Raw genomic sequence first — 18,361 nt, forward strand, 5'->3', positions numbered from 1 at the left:
GGTTGTTGAACAGTTAATGCGTTTTAATTATATATATTTGGCACATTATTTACTTAAATCTTGAGTTAAGTATTGAGGATTCGCGACAATAAAAAATTATTTAAAGGAGGTCTGTAATAAATAAAAGATTAAGAACCGCTGGACTAACTGGCAGAAATAAAAGCTATCTCGAGTTAAGGGGAAAGAGACAATGGAATAAGACTAAAATACATATAGGATGGGCCATGTCCATAAGTCAACTTCCCATTTAAAAGTTGCATAACCTTTTCTTATTGTATATTTTAAAATTTTTGTTCCAGATTTTTACATTTTGGGGGGGGGGAATTTAAATTATTTTTTTTTTTTGGTTTAAATAGAAATTTATTTGCCTTTATTTATCTGCTTTGGATATCTTGTATATATTTATGTATTATATTCGTTCTATAGATGTTTGCATCTTTATATTTCCCAAAAATGGATAGATATCCGTTTATTACTTAGTCTATCAATTATATTCTCAAAAATATGAATTTGCGTAAAAATCCCCTCCCAAAAAATCGAACACATTATTTGTTTAATCGTCGAAAAACAAATATCGAGAAAGACAAATCGACCTCTCGCCATTACAAAAAATTTCAATACGCTATCGATCTGAATACAGAATCGACTTCGAGGGATCGTAGACATACGATTATACGATAGATGTGGTATATAGTTTTTAATACTGGGCTAATTTGGAAATGCATGAAGTGTCTGTAAACTCCGGTTCCAAACGTTAGTGCGTGGTGTTTGTGCTGTAATTGTTGTTATTCTTCCTTTTATCAAGCGGCGTGACTGAGAAATTGAATGTAGCATGCCGCAATTTCATAAAATCGAAATAAATAGGACCGAATGGGAGGTTCCGGAACGATACCAAATGCTCACGCCAGTGGGATCAGGAGCTTATGGTCAGGTCTGGTAAGAATTCAGAAAAACAATTCCAATATAAATTTATATGTTTCAATAATTGCATAATACCATCCTAATCTCATATATTTTTTAGATTGTTCCTTATTCGGGAACCTGTCTATAATGTTTAAACGATCCCGCTCCATATCTCGTTAATAATTTAAGATTTGGTTGCGACCATGAACCAATCATAACCTTGACATTTCTACGATCGTTCATTATGCCACTTAAAATCGTATATACACATATGTCATTCTTCTTTTTTCTTATTTTGTAATTTAGATTTTAACGAGATTATCAATACGTAAATGTTACGATTGCGGCAGCTCGTGCAAGTATCTCGTGCACCGTCGCATTCTACATCATGGGCCAAACTAAAATTAGAATTATTTGACAATGCTTTTCCGTGAAGATGAATTTAATGAGATGTATTATACCCGAATTTTCTCGGTGAAACATTTCACAGAACTTCCACTTGGATTTGATAATTGATTAGTAAATTTATATTAACTCTTACTTTATTATTTAATTCTTTAACTACATGAAATACATTGTGTTTTCTAGAAAAATAAATCCTCTTATGATCATAAAAGAAGATTGATATATACATATACATATATTATATAATTTTAAATAATTATGTTTAAATTAGTTATTAAGATTTAAGTTTATTATTGTAAATGTAAACTGTAATATGTATGTATTTATTGATACCCTTCTGAATTACAAGAATTTCTACTTTCTTATTATAAATCTACATTCACATAATCTTACAACAGAGTATTTATATATTGTATATTCTTGTTTTGTTCTATGTAAATCATAGTAGAAACTGGATTAAGGAATCATATATATATTTTTAGCTCGGCAGTTGACACAAAAACTGGACAAAAAGTAGCAATAAAAAAGTTAGCCAGACCATTCCAATCAGCTGTGCATGCAAAACGCACATATAGAGAACTTCGTATGTTGAAGCATATGAATCATGAAAATGTGAGTACATAAATGTGGATTATATATAAGTTTAATATATCTTTGAAGTTGGCATTGTAGAAATTAATGGATTTAGAAACTTTATCTTGTTACTAAATTTAGGGACGACTATGTTCTGTATAGTGAGTTCCATCATGCTATTATTGACCTGTACAAATCAAAATCAATGAGTTTTACAGTGAAATAATCATATAATTCATTACAGGTAATTGGTTTACTAGATGTATTCCATCCCTCTTCTTCTTTAGAAGATTTTCAGCAAGTGTAAGTGCTTTTATGTACTTCTATAATGTTGATTATTTCTTTTCAACCCCTTGATTATGACTCCTTATCATGTTTTAGTAATCACATGTACTTTTAATAGATATTTAGTCACGCATCTGATGGGTGCAGATCTCAATAATATTGTAAGAACTCAGAAACTTTCGGATGATCATGTACAGTTTCTTGTATATCAAATCCTTCGTGGTCTCAAATATATTCACTCTGCGAGTATAATACACAGGGTAAAGTAGCATAACTGATAACAACAATTTAAATGTAATATAGAATACTTTAAATACATTCTTGTCAAATTTAGGATTTAAAACCTTCTAATATAGCTGTAAATGAAGATTGTGAGCTGAAAATTTTAGATTTTGGATTAGCCAGACCTACAGAAAATGAAATGACTGGTTATGTTGCTACAAGGTGGTATAGAGCTCCAGAAATTATGCTTAATTGGATGCATTATAATCAAACAGGTGGTTATTATTTTTCTTTTTGCAAATATCTTATAATACACAATAGTATAATATTTATGCTTTTTAGTTGATATATGGTCTGTTGGATGTATAATGGCCGAGCTATTAACGGGGAGAACGTTATTTCCGGGAACAGATCGTATCCTTTTTACAACCAATCATGCTTTTTATAATTCCTCTTAATATCAATGTCTAATATTCAAGTTTGTTGTTTGTGGTTTTCATCTAATAATGTTATACTTGTATGCACATAAAACTTCTTTCATAATTCATCTTCAATGAATATTATAAATCTTTAACCATCTCAGAATTAAAGGATATGCTTTTCGCTAAGGCTCTACATGGCTTCTTTCCTGCTTTAAAATGTTCAGTTGTTTTACTAATATGTTAATTACATAGTATTTTATTTGTCAGTTGGCAAAAAATGCTTTAATTTAGCTTCTGTTTGATAGCAAGGGAAATTAGCTTTTATTTTACAAGTAAAAATTCATTCAAATATGTATATAATTTTTAATATGCTTCAATGCACGAAATTGTCTGTTGTATTTATGTAATAATTAAAGTATCCATATAGTGAAAGTAGAAAAAGGTGTGGTGGAACCTTAGCAAGAGCAGATATACACCAACTGAACTTAATAATGGAGATACTGGGTACTCCACGTGACGAGTTTATGCAAAAAATATCGTCAGAGTCGGTAAGTAATTTTTAAATTGTTAAATAAGAATTTATCCATAGAAAAAGCCTAAATAGTGCATGCTGCTCATTGATAACGTGTTACGATTTAATTGCCTCGCATGTTACATGTTTTTTTATCAATATTTCCCTGATTAATAAATTTCACTATATATATATGACTAAAATGAAAGAATTATCTTCATAATATTTACAAATTTGGTTGGTGAATATATGTTATTTCCATATATATATTATAACTCGTACTTTGGAATGCTAACAAATGCTTAAAATAATTACAACCATAATTCATATTACATTGCTTTAAGTTTTTCCTACTCCTGTATAATAAATTATGCTTCAAACATACCTTAACTTTAAGCAGACATTGATCATCTAACACGAGTTTTAGTACTCTGTGGTACACCCACAGAGGAAACTTTAAGCAAAATTACCAGCCAAGAGGTAATTTTTTTTTTTAGATAAATATTTTTTGCAATCTTTTTTAATTATTTTTTTATGAATTAAAATTTTTTACATTATTTATTCGCATTTTATAATTCTTTCCATAATATTAAAAATAATTTTGTCTGTAATATGATTTTGCTTTGAAGTTTAAAATATAAGGTAATATTAATATTAAAAGAGCTACAAAAAGAGTATAATATGAGTTATAACAAAAATATGTAACGCATTTATGAGGTATTACATGCACAATTTTTGAAGAATATTTTCATGAAATATTGTATAAATTTCAAATATTGAAATAATGCAAATTATACGTAAAAACTGAAAATTAATAAGTAAAAATATTGTTTTAGGCGAGAAACTATATACAAAGTTTACCTCCGCTAAAAAAAAAGAACTTCAAAGAAGTATTTCGCGGGGCCAATCCTTTAGGTAATTACCGAATTTAAAAAGTCTTCTAAATTAAAATTATTTTTATAAATTAAATTAATATATTTTTTACTACTTTTCAGCTATAGATTTACTTGAATTAATGTTAGAACTAGATGCAGAGAAACGAATTACAGCAGAACAAGCTTTAGCTCACCCATATCTTGCACAGTATGCTGATCCAACTGATGAACCAGTATCTTTACCATATGATCAAAGTTTTGAAGATATGGATTTACCTGTTGAAAAATGGAAAGGTATATGTTTCCACTATAATATATATATATATGTCGGATCAAGATTCGAATTTTGGGCGCGCGACGACTCTTCATGTGGACTAGCCATCGTTTCACAAAGCCGAGATTTTATTTACACGTATATACAGGTCTATCACTAAGCTTAACAAATAATAAGTACAACTAATAATAAGTCTAACAAACACTAAGCCTAATGAATAATACGATCTACGAATAATTAAATTAAATAATACTATTAGCAATGTTTGAGTTCAAACGAATACACGGTCACCGGGATAACTCCTTACTAAGCGAAACTAACTTAGACGCAAATGCGATCGTCGAAAATGCTCGATGTATCACTCTCCAAGGCAATCGCAAGAATGCCAGCCTCGTGGAGATTTTTCTCCCTGTACGATTGCATTTTGTTTTCTATACCCGTTTGGAAGCATCGAGAAGGTTCCAAATGCCGTTGCTAGGCACACTCGTTGGGAGCATCGAGAAAGTTCCAAACGCCGTTGCTAGGCAGTTTCTGCCTGGAGTTTTGATTACTAATATAATGTATGTCCCATTGCATCGGCACCTCCGAGGCAACATCACACGTGGCTAGGCCCGCTCTCGAGGCCGCATGCCGCCACAACCACATTTCTCGGAAAACACATACAACCACTCCAGACCTTCTTTAGATAAAACATCCATCCCGTGACCGTGGCTACGTTCAGCGACCGATTGTCACCTCGAACCCAATCTCGCTTATTACAAATCTTAAGCAATTACAACTATAATAAAATCTAGGCTAAGGTACTAGAGGATGTTCCCAAAATTTCCAAGGAAAGGCTTCGGCTTTCCTTTCATCTCCGACATATATATATATATATACTTCATAAGTAGTCATTCATATATTACTAACGTGGTAATTCATTTTTATTATTTGTAGAACTTGTTTATCATGAAGTTATAAATTTTGTACCTCAACAATTACCTGCAATGGCTTCGACGATTGAGTCTTCTTCGTAAGGTTACGTCGATAGCACAAATAATATAGTAAGATAAGTAAGATAATACAGTAAGATAATCATAACAATGAATAATTATGAAAAGATACATGTATAATTGTTATATACAAAGGATATCACATTGTATATAATATGGTGTTACATAAGTAACAGAGTTAATCATACAAACTTATTTGTATTAGAGGCAAAATGTATATTTTTGTTAATGACGCATGATACAAGGAAATGCTAATATTTTTCACACTGAGCATTGGTTGTTTTAGAATATAAAGCTATCAAACATGTGACAAATTATTCATATTCATGATTTTATATGGACATTTTTGTTACATATTCACGTGTTTGAATACTTTGAAGCTACGAGTGCAAGCGCAATTTAATAACCGAAGATCTATTAAGGATTTAAAGCAACTTTTTTTTTGTAAAAAGCCGAATTACTTAATATAAAAGACAACTCTTTATCAATAAAAATAAATTATTAAAAAAATGCTAGCTTCAAGGTTTAGATTTTGTTGTATACACCGCTGGTTCTAGTCTATAACATAGAACATATTACATCGAATTTATGGTTAAAAATAATTCTTATTTCACACGCAGATGTAATTTAAAATAATTTAATCTCTAAGATACTGTTATAATGATGCTTTTAACAACAAACATGGCTGAATAAATTTTTTGATCTTTGTATATCGTTTGTTATTTATATTAAGAATTATTCATCTTATTCTTTCACTATGCACATACATTTACGTAAGAAAATCAATAGCTAAACAGACTATATATTTCATGTATTCTTTCATTTTTTTTTTCATGTATATTTTTCTAAATTCTAGTAACTTTTTGAATCTTACGTATGTATGATGTATAATCCGAACGTAATTCATTCATTGCATTCTTTCAGCATACAAATTTTTGCTACGAATTTTAGTATAAGCTCAAGATATGTACATATAGCTTTTATGATATGTAAATAATGGCATCTATCCAAGTGGGGGATTAAATAACCTGATTATGCTACAAATGATCGAAGCAATTTATCATGCCAATTGCATGGACCGATAGTCTAACGTTGAGATTAGTAATTTTTTACAGTAAACACGAATGTCTAAGAAATCCTTTTCATCCGGATTATAAGAACAAACGATGTCGTTACAAAGCTTACAAAAAAATTGTGGATTCTATGGATGTTTGTTGTTTAACAGTTTATGATTGTATCAAAAGGATTACCTGTGTAAAGGCCCAATACTGTTATGAGCTGTCTAAAATCAGTGCTGCAATTTCCTGTGAGAAGTTTTATAGACCAATAGCGAACTGGTTTCCAATAATCCATGAACTGTTTTTCCCATTTATACCAACTTACAATTGTACAAGTGATTGCTGCAAGGTACATATCAACTTATAACAAAACACATTGTACAAATCTTATTTATTTATTATAACAATTTTGTTGTAGATATGCAGTGACAAAACAGACACACATGAAAGTTATGACTATGAAGAAACACAAGAGCAGTCGACACGTCCAGTCCCCGCGGAACCGAGAGCATTAAGCACAGACTGTGGTTGTCCATATGAAACTTGTTATTGTGACAAATCGAATATAGCTAAACCTCGTACTCGTCTTAGGTAATTTATTTCATTTGCATAGTGTTAATACATCACTGATTAACATTAGTGTACATAATAAAATATATTAAAACATGGTCCACGTAGGAAAGCAGAAAAACCACCTTTCTTCCTGACGGAAGAGAAGGGTGTAACTACTTCGCAAACCACAGCAAGAGATTGCAAATATTACTTGCACCAGCAAAAAGTATCTCAAATCGATGTGGGGAGTAATATCAGAAGTATCAGTACTGAGCACGCGACTCAATCTGAACTTTCTTATTTCAAAACCGCATGTACAGCTTGTCAAGTGTGTATGGAAAATGAAGTACCTTTTAACTTGATGAAAAAAGATCTAGTAAATAGATTCTTGTCTTTAGTTCAATCAACGAGAATAAATGTAAAGTTTGTCGAAAGTTACAAATAACATTAAATATACGAAATAATTTTCAGAAGGAGACAGACATTAGTTACACAGATTGTGCTCCACCAGTGAAAGACATTAAAGAAAGAAGGAAAACTGACGAGTTTGACATGTTCGGCAAGAGTATTGCGTTTCAGTTGCGAAATATAAGTTTCGGTGAATATTGATAGCGTAATATATTACAAAAATAATTATTAAGGTAAAATTATTTGTCTTCAGAAATTGCTGTTAAATTGGAGAAACGAATACAAGATCTAATTGCACAAGAACGTCTGGATCATATGAAACTGAAATATTTGGATTGCTGTACAGCTTCTAGTTGCAGCGAATGTGCAGTTTTGCGCAAGGAAATGGTTTGCAGCTGCGGCCTTCCGATAATCATGATCAAGGCAGATTCTTCTTGCGATCCCGATTGCAAGCAACGAATATAATGTTTACGAATTGTCTGTATTTGTTTAGTACTTAGAAAAAAATCTTATCAAAGATATAATATATGAAATATGATTCTATATGTTGGTTCTGGTATTAATGTATAGTATCGTAGCGAAACAAAATTAATAAAATAACGTAGAGTGATTTAACAAATGCTTCCGTTCGATGTATCGCGCGATCAAATTCAGTCGCGTTCTTTGACTGAAACTGATTTTATCTTGTGAATGGTCGTAAAATTATTAACGTATAAGAAATCGCAAACACTATTTTCATAGAGACACTGTATTAAAATACTGTTGGTAAATTCTTCGTATTATAAAATGTCGTCCAAATGGAACGAGAGATTAGTGATCAGTTTTTTAAAAGCGTACAAGCAATATCCGTGCCTTTGGAACCCTTATCACAGACATTACTATAACTGCTATGAGAAGAACAAGGCATTGCAAAGAATTATCAACGATCTCTGCATACCCGGCTTTACCGTAACCGATTATTTGCACCAGATCAAGAGCATAAGAGAAAAGTAATGTACGATCGGAATTTTTGGGAATGAATATTGTGAAAGAGATAAGAGAGAAAATAAAAAACATCATGAACGAATGTAATTTCTTTTTAAAATGATTATTTTGCGTTTGATGATCGAAATTCACAGTATTGAATGGAGAAGAATATACAGCCTTCTTCATTTACTGTAGTATTATGACCTTCATGTCATCTTAAATGCAAAAAAATTAAGTTTAGTCTAATTTTTCAAACATCGAAGTAAACATTGAAAATGAATACGAAGTGTTCTCTATACAAAGCATTAAACAAATTTTTATCTTGCAAATATTTAACAAACTATGTTATTGATTGATTTTAGAGATGATTACTTTTTAACATCAATGATTACAAAACTATTTATGAAAACAATGATTTTTATTGACACAGATATAAATTGGAACAAACACGAACGATCCAAAGTCTACAATCTCAGAAACAATATAAATCACCATTCTCCTGGTACAATGTAGTAGCAGGCATGTTGGCGAAGGTGATTGATGATGAAGAAAGGCAGAGCTGTCAACTTTATGAACAAGAAATGACTTCTGCTGTTAGATCCTTGAGCAGTGATAGTATAAAAACTTCACAGGAGAGAAAAAGAGTGAGCCCAGAAGCAAAATATGTGGAAATTCACCCATGTAATAACGCCACCGGCGGTCGGATGATTTCAAAGAGGAGCAAATCGCAGGAAAAACCATCTTGTCTGGATGGGAAACGTAATTCAACGGGGGAGACGATAACGAAAGAAAAAAGGGAGAAAAGAGTAAAATATGTTCCTTGTCCATCCTTTAGACCAAAGAAAAATAATTCGAGGGATCAAGAAATAGATGAACTTTTGTACTACAAACCCACCAGAGATGTAGAATCTCAAGAGATAGGTAAAAAATTTGTTCGAAAAATAACTTTGAAAAGAAATATGACAGAGTACGAATAGTTTAATTTTTTCTAACTTTAAGAAGAATATCTTCCAGCTATTCCAAATACTTCCATGGATACCAGATTTAACCGTGATTTTCCTTTAACGAAAGAAAACGATAACAGTTATGAATTACCATTTTTAAAATGTCCACTGTGTGGTTGGGAAGATGTGAAACATGAGCAAATTGATTGTAATAAAAACGAGAGAAGAAATTATATTTCTTGTTCGGAATACAATAAAAATCTTTCTGATGGATACAGTCCGTGTGCCGGATGTGACAGAGTCACGCGTGATAGTATGTAAAAAATCAATTTTTATTATAGAGAAATATCTGTTTGAAATTTGGATGAAATCCTAAAATTTGGATATATGTGCAGATACCAACTTAAATTTATTGTCTATTTTATTCAGATTTACCTTTCCGATCTATGGGAATTACTGATCTATCAGAATATTTAAAAAAGTATGTGAACAACTCCGAGGATTTGGAATTTCTACAGACATTATCAAGACATGCATCTTTTGCATCTTTGATAACAAGACATCCATCTGTTGTAACTTTAATAACAGGACTCTCTGCAAGGGCATCAATTACTTCCGCCGTGAAACCTATTCAAATTACGAAGAAATCTGCTCATACAGAAGTAGAACAAAGCGAAGATCCAAAAAGGATTTTAAAAAATAATATTCCAGCATCCATATCGGTTCAAACGCAAGTGCTACAGGTCGACCCTGTAGTAACAGGTAAATTACAGTTGGGTACCATAGAAGCTTCTACCCAACTAGTTCTGCCAGATCTGGATAAACATTCAAAACCAATTGAATTCGTACCAAAAGATGTTTCTCGAGATACGAAGAAGGAACAAGGTACAGAATCAGAACCACTTGCAATTGAAACGCGATTTTCTATTGGTAGGAAAAAACGTGAAATAGGTGTCAACGCAATGGATTCTTTTGACAAAGCAGTGCAAAATACAGTTTGTATATCAATTCAAACTACAGATGATATTGACCAAAAAGGAAAAGAGCAAGATAAATATTATAAGACTGATACGATAGAGATGAAGGAAGTAGCAATAAATGTGGTAGATCAAGCTTCGAAAGGAATACAGAGTAGCATCTGTGTATCACGAGGAAATTTAGCCTACCGTATGTCTTTTGAAAAGATGGTAGAATTTGGTACTACCATGTCCTTGCATCAAGTGCGTAGCGTCGGCTGCGTGACAGCGGGAAAGATCAAAGAATTCAAATCGAATTTCGTACAATGCGTTTCTAAAGAAAAATTTCCTTTGGCTCGATCCAAGTCTGATGATTCTATGAAACGTTGTGCTCATCAAGATACGGAATTGAAACATTTTGTGGAAAAAGGACGTAAGCATTTTAATTGGTACTGCTTTGCAGCTTAGCAAAATATAATGCAATACTATGGATATAAAACACTAATTTTACAAAATTGTTTTAATTGATAGCACAAGAATTTGAGGATTCGTGTACAACAGATACGTGTCCATTGAATATACTACATCTCAGTAGAGATCCCACCATGCTCTCAGTTTTACAACAACTTTTGCAGAAAATATTATTTATACACGAACAAAAAATGCAAGGTATAAAATTAAACAGATCCTTATAAATTTATGTATCAATTTTCATAATTTAACGAGGTTTAATTTCAGACAAATATAAATATCGCCTAAAAGAAAATTGTTTCATCGACATGGACAAAATGGTGACAGCAATCAAAGAATATATAATGATGCTAGAGCCAAGTGTTATCAGAGATGATGTGAAAAAATTTCATGAAAAGGTTGATAAAAAGTCATCTTTGACAGAAGTTCGAAGACGACCAAGTTTGAAGGAAATTGGCACGTTTACCATGTGTAATGATAAATTAACCATGACTGAAGAAGATATTTTCGAATTAATATTGCAATCCACATTCACGAAAATGGATAAAAGACAAGGAACCATGGAAGACAATATATTGCTATTAGAGAAAATGAAGAGAAAATATCCAATGATAGACAAAGAAGTTTGTACTCGTTTGAATTGTAAAGATGTTGGTATCAGTGGATCGTTGATGCAGCTGTGCAATCGCGACATAGAAGTTCAAGGTGATGCTCGATTGTTCAAGGACTCTGTATGTGTCGCAAAGTATGAAGATATAACAGAAAGAATAAGCGTGGGTACCCAGAAACGAGATCCGATACTGGTTCGAGTGATCAAGTGCAATGAAAGTCAGGCGGTAGTAAGGTCGGATAAAGAAACGTTAACTATGAAAAAGGACGTACATTTTGAAAAGAAATGTATAAGCAAACGTGTAGAAACATGCGGTCGACCGACTTGCATTCCGTCCACTGTTTGTAAAATAACAAACGAAGCCAATTTAAAATCTACTCTTCGTAAAGAGCACGAAAATGAAATGATCGATAGTTATGATATATGCGATATAAATTGTAAAGGAAAAATATCTTATGACTGGACTGATGTAACAAATGATATACTTTCAAATGTTACTAATTCGAAAATTCCGATATGCATGAGACCACTACAAAAATATACATACGCTAGGAGCAAATAATTAAACATTAGGATTAATATAACATATAAAATACATAAATAAATCCTGTGATAAAAAGATATGGAAGTTTATTTGGGAAATAAGTATGACCTTAAAATAACTTTGATCTCATATTAACTTTTTCTTTTAGATATTGTTATATTTCTTAAATCTATTATTGTATCATTTTTTCATTCTTTAAAATTGTATCTTTAAAAATATCTTCTTTATATCAGCATATAGAAACAGTTGTTACCACAATTGAAGATCGTTTTAAACGCAGTCATTGGTATATCTGGCTACCATATCTTCAGAAATGAGCAATAATTTTGATGCAGATCAAAGATTAAGAGAAATCCCTTAAATTCTAGACAACTCTTTATATACATATACATATATAGACACAAAAAGGTGTGATTTTTAGAAGAACTCGGTAATTTTTCGATGAAATTAGATGGAATTAGAAAAGCTAACTGTTAAGAGAATCTCGTATAGTTGTTAGATCGGATCATGTGAAATCGATTCGTTCAGTAGAACGAGAATCCTTGGTCCAATCTCGAAGTCAATATCTTGTTATATTCAGGACAGGCAAGTTCGTGGTTGTTCACCTGACAGTTCAAGGACTTATGGCAGGCCTGATGTTTCATTTAGCGTTGACATGAACATACAAGGACGAATCGGGACGCTTTTACGTATTTACGTTGTGTGTATGCGCTAACGCGACAACACAGAAATATCTTGTTAAAAACAGATTGAGTAACGCTATAGATTAATCGCTTTAACTGCATATGCATAATCCATCATGTGTGTCAATTCGGAAAAATGCCTAAACTGCGCACAGTGCGATATACAAAAATTGAAATAACTATTATTCGATTTTGATCTTATAATTCGATAACATAATCAATCTGTAAGTATATAAATGTAAGTAATAATTATTATTAATAAGTAATTATTAAAAATTGTTTGTGCATTAAAATCTAATCATTTGAAAATTAGCTCACTCATTCATTATATATTCTTTTTTGATAATTCTTCTTAAATAATGTTTGTTACACCTCAAATATGGAGAATTTGAGCAAAGATATGTATAACTTTAATTTCCAAATTAAAAATTTTTTTCTTTCTTTAAAGAGCAATGTAAAACAATGATTCAAATTATTCTGTAATTTTGATTGTTATTTGTTAAAAAAAAATTGCACTAAATTGCTGTATATGATCTTTTTCTGTTACAAACTACTACATTGAACGTTTTTTATTTTTTAAGTGAAATCCATTCATAATATTGACTTGGTTGAAAAATGGATTTCTGATTACATTTATTTCAAGAAAATTTTTAATGTTACCCAAAATCTCTAAATACTGGCACAATATCTGACGAAACGGAAGGGAAAATAAACTATTTCTGGACGAAAAAATGGAAAGATCATTCCCGGCATCTGCACTATTTATTTAAACGTTATCGTGTGTGGCTAGACGAAGAAATAAATATTCAAGATATTTTAACTAAGGGAAGGAGTAAGGAAAATACTAACAAAGATTTGATAAATAGACTTTTACTTACCTCGGATCACCTAATAAACGATTAAGTTTTAAGAACACTGTACATTATATGTATTTTTTTATCTTTGTCCTGAATGCTTATTCGAATACTGTACTATAGAACGTGAAAACGTGGCCTACAAATGTGCGAACGTGGACTGCGAACGTGGACTGCGAACGTGGATTGCGAACGTGGGCTGCGAACGTAGTCTGCGAACGCGCGTACCTGATCTGCGAACGTGGCGAATATGGTTTGCAAACGTAGCCAGCGAATTTTGATTTTTGTCCCAATTTCTCCTTCAAATGTCGCACTGTATTGCACCTTGGAAAACCGTTATTAAATAATTGCCGTTTGTTAATCGTATTGGGATATCGACTAGAATTTGTCAACCCTTATTTGTTATAAATTATGACAAGCAATGGTATATTTTTCAAGTTTTTCTACAATAGGAGATACATAATAAGGGCTCAGAAGGCTTGGGTTGGGAAGCAATATTGTTGCCTCTAAATCCTTGCGTATTAAAAAGGTTCGAAAGACGATAAGTCGACAGAAGGGTATAGAAGAACAAACTTCATTTTATTACATGAAAATGTATAACGTTCTGTCAATTGGAATATTATATGAAAATTATGTTATTTAATTTCCATAGCAAATTATATTCACATCGTTGAATCCAAGGCAAACGCTTGATACATGTGTGTATGGTAGGTAAGTATCAATTGTCAGTATCTAATTATAATAAAATAGTATAAAAGAGTTATAATTTTCCTCGTTGATATATTTACGTCATGTATAGATGATTTCATTTGTTATCCGTTTTATTATCAGAAGTCTTATTGTTCTAATATGCATTAACATTATCTTAACGTTTAAATTCGATAACCTGAGTATATTTCTTCGTGATAAATATTGTACGACAGATTGATAATTATTCATTCACACAAAATACATATACCAAAATTAGGATATTTTGAATTGAACATTACTAACAATATGTCTCAATATGCACTTAAAAATTGCACTTCACTCTATAAAATGACGTACCAACAATCGTTAAAACATTGTATGAAATCCTGTATATATAGATTATTAAAAAATCAACAACAAATACGTCTTTAGCCTTCGCGTAAAAATTTTATCGATTTTAGATACAATTCTCTTATATTTTATAAAACATAACGAATTTACTTGTTACGTAATGTTATTCATATAAAATTGTCTAATTAATTATGGAGAGGCAATTATGTTGGCAAGTTGTTGTCAACAGAGATAATACTGTTGGTATTCATAGTGATGGAAGCCATACTCTCCAATATATCACTTGTCATTATTAAAATATGTATACTAATAAATTATTGTACTTCCAATATTTAATGATTTGTCCATGATCATGCATCGCATCGTTAACATGCGAGTATGGCCTGACTAGTTTAAATTGATTTCATGCATTGATTTTTAGCATATCAATGCTAATATATTAACGTTCGTATTGGGAGAATTTTATGCGTACCTATCGAAAAAAAAAAGAGGAAATGAATATTATACATCGCGAACTCGAAAATTGAATTGCATAGCAGTAAAATTACATGTACGTAGTATTATCTAATATTATGTAAATGAAGTTTACAAACATTTAGTCCTTTCTCTTGGCATCCGCTTTCTCATCTTTAGCTTGGCCTCGTCCCAACAATTTGGCTAACCAATCGCAAATTCCTCCGAGGAACAACGCAGAGAATAGATTTTCGAAAGGTACGAATGGATCATGAATTCCAAGCAAAATGGACGATAGCTGAAATAATATTAATAACAATTAGCACTTAGTAACAAACAAGATTAGCAAAGATTAGCTTTCATTTAAGAAGAAGTACAAAATTCCTGTTACCTTGAAATACACGAAGAAAATAACGATACCAAAGTAAACTAACGCATGAGGAGCCGAGATGAGATCAGTCTTTTTATCAAGGACGAAAATAATGGATGCAACCATTGATGCTTTCGTAGGGCTAAAAAGTAAAATACTACGTGTTACTCATTTCAGTTTTAATCTATAAAAAAATAGAATAGAAGAAGAAATGTACAAGCTAGGTTGCATAAATTCCATAGCAGTTGGAGTCCATACTCCTCGTATGAGGCGTTCAAAAAGTTTTGTAAAACCTGCACCATTTCCTAAAATAAATTAAATAAATTAATTTTGTATTTCAATACACTTTTACTTTTATTTTTTAGATATTAAAAGTTACCTTTGAGTGTTCCAATTAACACCATGATAAGATATGCATTTGGGTAAAGTTTTCCTGCATGAGATACTCCATCATATACCTTTTTACACCTGTAAGTTATGGCAAAATAATATAAACATAACAGAATAAGGTAAAAAACAAATATCTGCTTATTATTATGTACTCACCTATATATTTCCTTCATAGTAGCACATACTATCTTTACTGGTAAAAACTTGGCAATTTTATATCCAATATCAAATGGTGTATAAAATATCATATACCTGTGCAATAATTAAATAATAATATACCTTACTAAATGTTATGGGAGATGTCATATTATTGGTTTTGTAAACAATTGTGTTTTTCTTGTACTTGTACTTTGCACTTACACTTTGGTACAAAGTGCAAGTGCAACAAAGACACGATTGATCTGAAGCTTGGAATCTAGCTTGAAGCTATGGGAAGATATTCATTAAAAAATTCATTAAGTTATTAACAGAGATTTATAGTTTTTAATTTAATGATACTGACCAAACAATAGTCGCTACTACCACTTGTGGTGTATTTTTCAAAGGTGCAATAATCGGCTCTCCTAAAAGACCATTGCATAGCATACCACTTGCAAACACTACCAACATTGTTGAAAGCCAACATGAAAGAGGGTGTTTCCGAGAAAACGCTTGAGCACCTATTCAATAGAATTATGATAATATGAAGTTATGAAAAATAATGAAAGTTACAGTTGAAACAGTCTGATAAATTAGAGGTACAACATTTTTCAAAGATTTTTAAATATTTATTAATTACTAACATGTAAAGAAACATCTAATTTAATTTAGAAAGACACATTCAAGATGTGATAAATTTCCTGTTTTCTAATACACCATGAAATATCAAAGGGGCACATTCTTTCAAGTAGGTCACTTGGAATCCTTACAAGTATATTATATTACATGTATTCACACAGATATAATGCTAGTCTACCATAAACATGAAAATAATGTTTTTTGGTATATTTTTAACACTCTGAGTATAAAATTAAATTACATAAAAGTTTATTTAAAACAATACGAAAATAGTTAAGAAATACATTTCACAATAAAATTTATTTTTCATATGATTTTAGATACCATAACTACTACCAAGGAATATAAAAGGTACAGAAATTCTTTGAGTCATTGTTCAAAGATTGCTGCTTCATGGTTCATTGCATAAGAAAGTCATTGATACAAAAAGTTTTACTGCTATATCTGGGAACATTCTTACACAATAAGCGTTCATATACTTAGGAAATATTTACAATACAATTATTTATTTTCCATATTTATTTATAATAAGTTATTTGCATAACTTTAAGAAACACAAAAAATTATAGGAAATCAAAATTGAGGCCAAAGGTTTGAAAAAACTTGGCGTGCCCACAAGGGTATATACTGAAATAGATTAGCTAGGTAAATTCAGTGAATGTCACAAAATAGGATTATTCTAATTATGCCACATACCATGTGAGAATAATTTTTTCTCTCTTTGAACATTTTTCATACATTTATTTTGGACAATATTATTAAAAGAGGAAGTTGTATTAATGTTCTTATTCTATTTTTATAATATTAATAATATCAAATATGTTTAGTAACAAAATTGTATTTTTAAACTTACAGAAAGATAATAAGACTTTACTTTAACACTTAGAATAAAATAATCCAATTGTTATGAATAAAAAAAATCTCTTAGCTTAAGTATTATTAAATGAGATTAAGGGAGAGCTAATTTATTAATAATAAAATAAGTAAAAAATAATATAATAAATAAAGCGGGAAGTGAGTTAAACAAGAATAATGAAGAAAAATGGTTGGGAGCGAAACACAATCTTAGAAATGGTATAAGCTGGTTCTGAGCAGATTAAATTTAGAATTGGTCGGGTAGGCTTGGGCTTACCGGATCCCAAATCTTCTCTGACGTGTAAAGCACAGAGTACGCTGTGTGCGATATCAAAGTACGGGAACATTTTCAATTTAATGACCTGATTGGCCATGTCCAGGAATGCTTCGGGATCCATTTTCAATTGATTTTGCAGCCGCTTCAGGGATAAACTTTTCGTTCACGTAAAACTGTGTCTGTCGGCGTTCAACAATCCTCGAGTTTGAAACAAAGTCACAAGCGCCCGCGAATGACGCTAGCTATGCGCCGTCTGCTAGACTTGGTCGTCTGCTAGACTTGATCGTCTGCTAGTTATGGAATCGGTCCCTACCATTAGAACCTTATCGTCGAACGAACAAATTTCATGGCCTCTTTAAAACTCCTTCCTACAGATGGCAGTAAACGATTGCATTTGTATCTATTTTTTTTATCATGTCTGGCTTTTGAATGAATTTTAATCCTTTATAATGGTTGGGTTAAATACGTGACACATTAAATACAATTTCAGATTTAGACTCTCACACGTTTCAGTGAAACATTTTGAAAAATTTCATTAAAATATTTTCAGATATTCAATTTAAAGTTACAAAATGCAGTAACAAAAATCGGTATTTAACGAGAGCTACTAAATTTTTAAACGAATTTTATGTATAGCGACAATTTTCAGTTTAAATGTATAACAGCTCCAACAATTTTTATAAATTATCA

General features: G+C 31.2%; 4 protein-coding genes and 1 long non-coding RNA gene across 11 annotated transcripts; 3 read left to right on the forward strand and 2 right to left on the reverse strand.

The window, feature by feature from the left end:
* The first annotated feature begins 379 nt into the window (after nucleotides 1–379).
* On the forward strand, nucleotides 380–6,172 carry LOC117163900 (mitogen-activated protein kinase p38a). Of its 3 annotated transcripts, none has more exons than XM_033346623.2 (10): nucleotides 380–936; nucleotides 1,791–1,920; nucleotides 2,126–2,184; nucleotides 2,285–2,426; nucleotides 2,501–2,663; nucleotides 2,731–2,802; nucleotides 3,722–3,801; nucleotides 4,158–4,236; nucleotides 4,317–4,490; nucleotides 5,407–6,172. In XM_033346623.2, the coding sequence occupies exons 1-10, from the start codon at nucleotides 833–835 to the stop codon at nucleotides 5,484–5,486; spliced, it is 1,083 nt and encodes a 360-aa protein (XP_033202514.1). In that variant the 5' UTR covers nucleotides 380–832; the 3' UTR covers nucleotides 5,487–6,172. The 3 variants fall into 3 exon arrangements, with proteins under 3 accessions (XP_033202514.1, XP_033202505.1, XP_076480044.1); XM_033346614.2 differs by lacking the exon at nucleotides 3,722–3,801 and adding an exon at nucleotides 3,279–3,358 and having other exon boundaries at nucleotides 387–936; XM_076623929.1 differs by lacking the exons at nucleotides 380–936; nucleotides 3,722–3,801 and adding exons at nucleotides 1,038–1,422; nucleotides 3,279–3,358.
* Nucleotides 4,578–13,660, reverse strand: LOC143303535 (uncharacterized). Its single transcript, XR_013059934.1, has 2 exons — nucleotides 13,533–13,660; nucleotides 4,578–6,862 (listed from the first exon to the last, which is right to left on the reverse strand). It is a non-coding gene; the product is annotated as an uncharacterized LOC143303535 (long non-coding RNA).
* On the forward strand, nucleotides 6,525–8,023 carry LOC117163873 (uncharacterized). Of its 2 annotated transcripts, none has more exons than XM_033346590.2 (5): nucleotides 6,525–6,869; nucleotides 6,939–7,111; nucleotides 7,199–7,448; nucleotides 7,544–7,670; nucleotides 7,734–8,023. In XM_033346590.2, exons 1-5 carry the CDS (start codon nucleotides 6,525–6,527, stop codon nucleotides 7,943–7,945), a joined length of 1,107 nt encoding a protein of 368 aa, XP_033202481.1. In that variant the 3' UTR covers nucleotides 7,946–8,023. The 2 variants fall into 2 exon arrangements, with proteins under 2 accessions (XP_033202481.1, XP_033202495.1); XM_033346604.2 differs by having other exon boundaries at nucleotides 7,199–7,400.
* On the forward strand, nucleotides 8,834–15,713 carry LOC117163811 (uncharacterized). 4 transcript variants are annotated; one of them, XM_076623927.1, is made up of 7 exons: nucleotides 8,834–9,367; nucleotides 9,446–9,703; nucleotides 9,820–10,779; nucleotides 10,878–11,015; nucleotides 11,085–12,892; nucleotides 13,236–15,099; nucleotides 15,183–15,713. In XM_076623927.1, the coding sequence occupies exons 1-5, from the start codon at nucleotides 8,968–8,970 to the stop codon at nucleotides 11,987–11,989; spliced, it is 2,661 nt and encodes an 886-aa protein (XP_076480042.1). In that variant the 5' UTR covers nucleotides 8,834–8,967; the 3' UTR covers nucleotides 11,990–12,892; nucleotides 13,236–15,099; nucleotides 15,183–15,713. The 4 variants fall into 4 exon arrangements, with proteins under 4 accessions (XP_076480042.1, XP_033202441.1, XP_033202450.1 ...); XM_033346550.2 differs by having other exon boundaries at nucleotides 11,085–12,878; XM_033346559.2 differs by having other exon boundaries at nucleotides 9,449–9,703; nucleotides 11,085–12,878.
* On the reverse strand, nucleotides 14,067–17,981 carry LOC117163926 (trimeric intracellular cation channel type 1B.1). Its single transcript, XM_033346670.2, has 8 exons — nucleotides 17,672–17,981; nucleotides 16,265–16,421; nucleotides 15,919–16,014; nucleotides 15,752–15,840; nucleotides 15,590–15,677; nucleotides 15,394–15,514; nucleotides 15,143–15,300; nucleotides 14,067–15,021 (listed from the first exon to the last, which is right to left on the reverse strand). Exons 1-7 carry the CDS (start codon nucleotides 17,790–17,792, stop codon nucleotides 15,145–15,147), a joined length of 828 nt encoding a protein of 275 aa, XP_033202561.1. The 5' UTR covers nucleotides 17,793–17,981; the 3' UTR covers nucleotides 14,067–15,021; nucleotides 15,143–15,144.
* Nucleotides 17,982–18,361: the final 380 nt, after the last annotated feature.

Source organism: Bombus vancouverensis, chromosome 13 (genome assembly GCF_051014615.1).
Source record: "Bombus vancouverensis nearcticus chromosome 13, iyBomVanc1_principal, whole genome shotgun sequence".
In the NCBI taxonomy this organism is placed as follows: Eukaryota; Metazoa; Arthropoda; class Insecta; order Hymenoptera; family Apidae; genus Bombus; species Bombus vancouverensis.

Bases quoted from the DNA above. Each gene is read 5' to 3' on its own strand.
- LOC117163900 (XM_033346623.2), top strand. From the start codon at position 833: ATGCCGCAATTTCATAAAATCGAAATAAATAGGACCGAATGGGAGGTT. The intron at 2,664-2,730 runs GTGGTTATTATT...TATGCTTTTTAG, and splicing joins GATGCATTATAATCAAACAG to TTGATATATGGTCTGTTGGA. The intron at 4,237-4,316 runs GTAATTACCGAA...ACTACTTTTCAG, and splicing joins TCGCGGGGCCAATCCTTTAG to CTATAGATTTACTTGAATTA.
- LOC117163873 (XM_033346590.2), top strand. From the start codon at position 6,525: ATGCCAATTGCATGGACCGATAGTCTAACGTTGAGATTAGTAATTTTT. The intron at 7,112-7,198 runs GTAATTTATTTC...TGGTCCACGTAG, and splicing joins AAACCTCGTACTCGTCTTAG to GAAAGCAGAAAAACCACCTT. The intron at 7,671-7,733 runs GTGAATATTGAT...ATTTGTCTTCAG, and splicing joins GTTGCGAAATATAAGTTTCG to AAATTGCTGTTAAATTGGAG.
- LOC117163811 (XM_076623927.1), top strand. From the start codon at position 8,968: ATGTTGGCGAAGGTGATTGATGATGAAGAAAGGCAGAGCTGTCAACTT. The intron at 9,704-9,819 runs GTATGTAAAAAA...TATTTTATTCAG, and splicing joins TGACAGAGTCACGCGTGATA to ATTTACCTTTCCGATCTATG. The intron at 11,016-11,084 runs GTATAAAATTAA...GTTTAATTTCAG, and splicing joins ACACGAACAAAAAATGCAAG to ACAAATATAAATATCGCCTA.
- LOC117163926 (XM_033346670.2), bottom strand. From the start codon at position 17,792: ATGGATCCCGAAGCATTCCTGGACATGGCCAATCAGGTCATTAAATTG. The intron at 16,422-17,671 runs GTAAGCCCAAGC...TCTATTGAATAG, and splicing joins CAGAGAAGATTTGGGATCCG to GTGCTCAAGCGTTTTCTCGG. The intron at 15,678-15,751 runs GTAACTTTTAAT...AATTTATTTTAG, and splicing joins GTTAATTGGAACACTCAAAG to GAAATGGTGCAGGTTTTACA.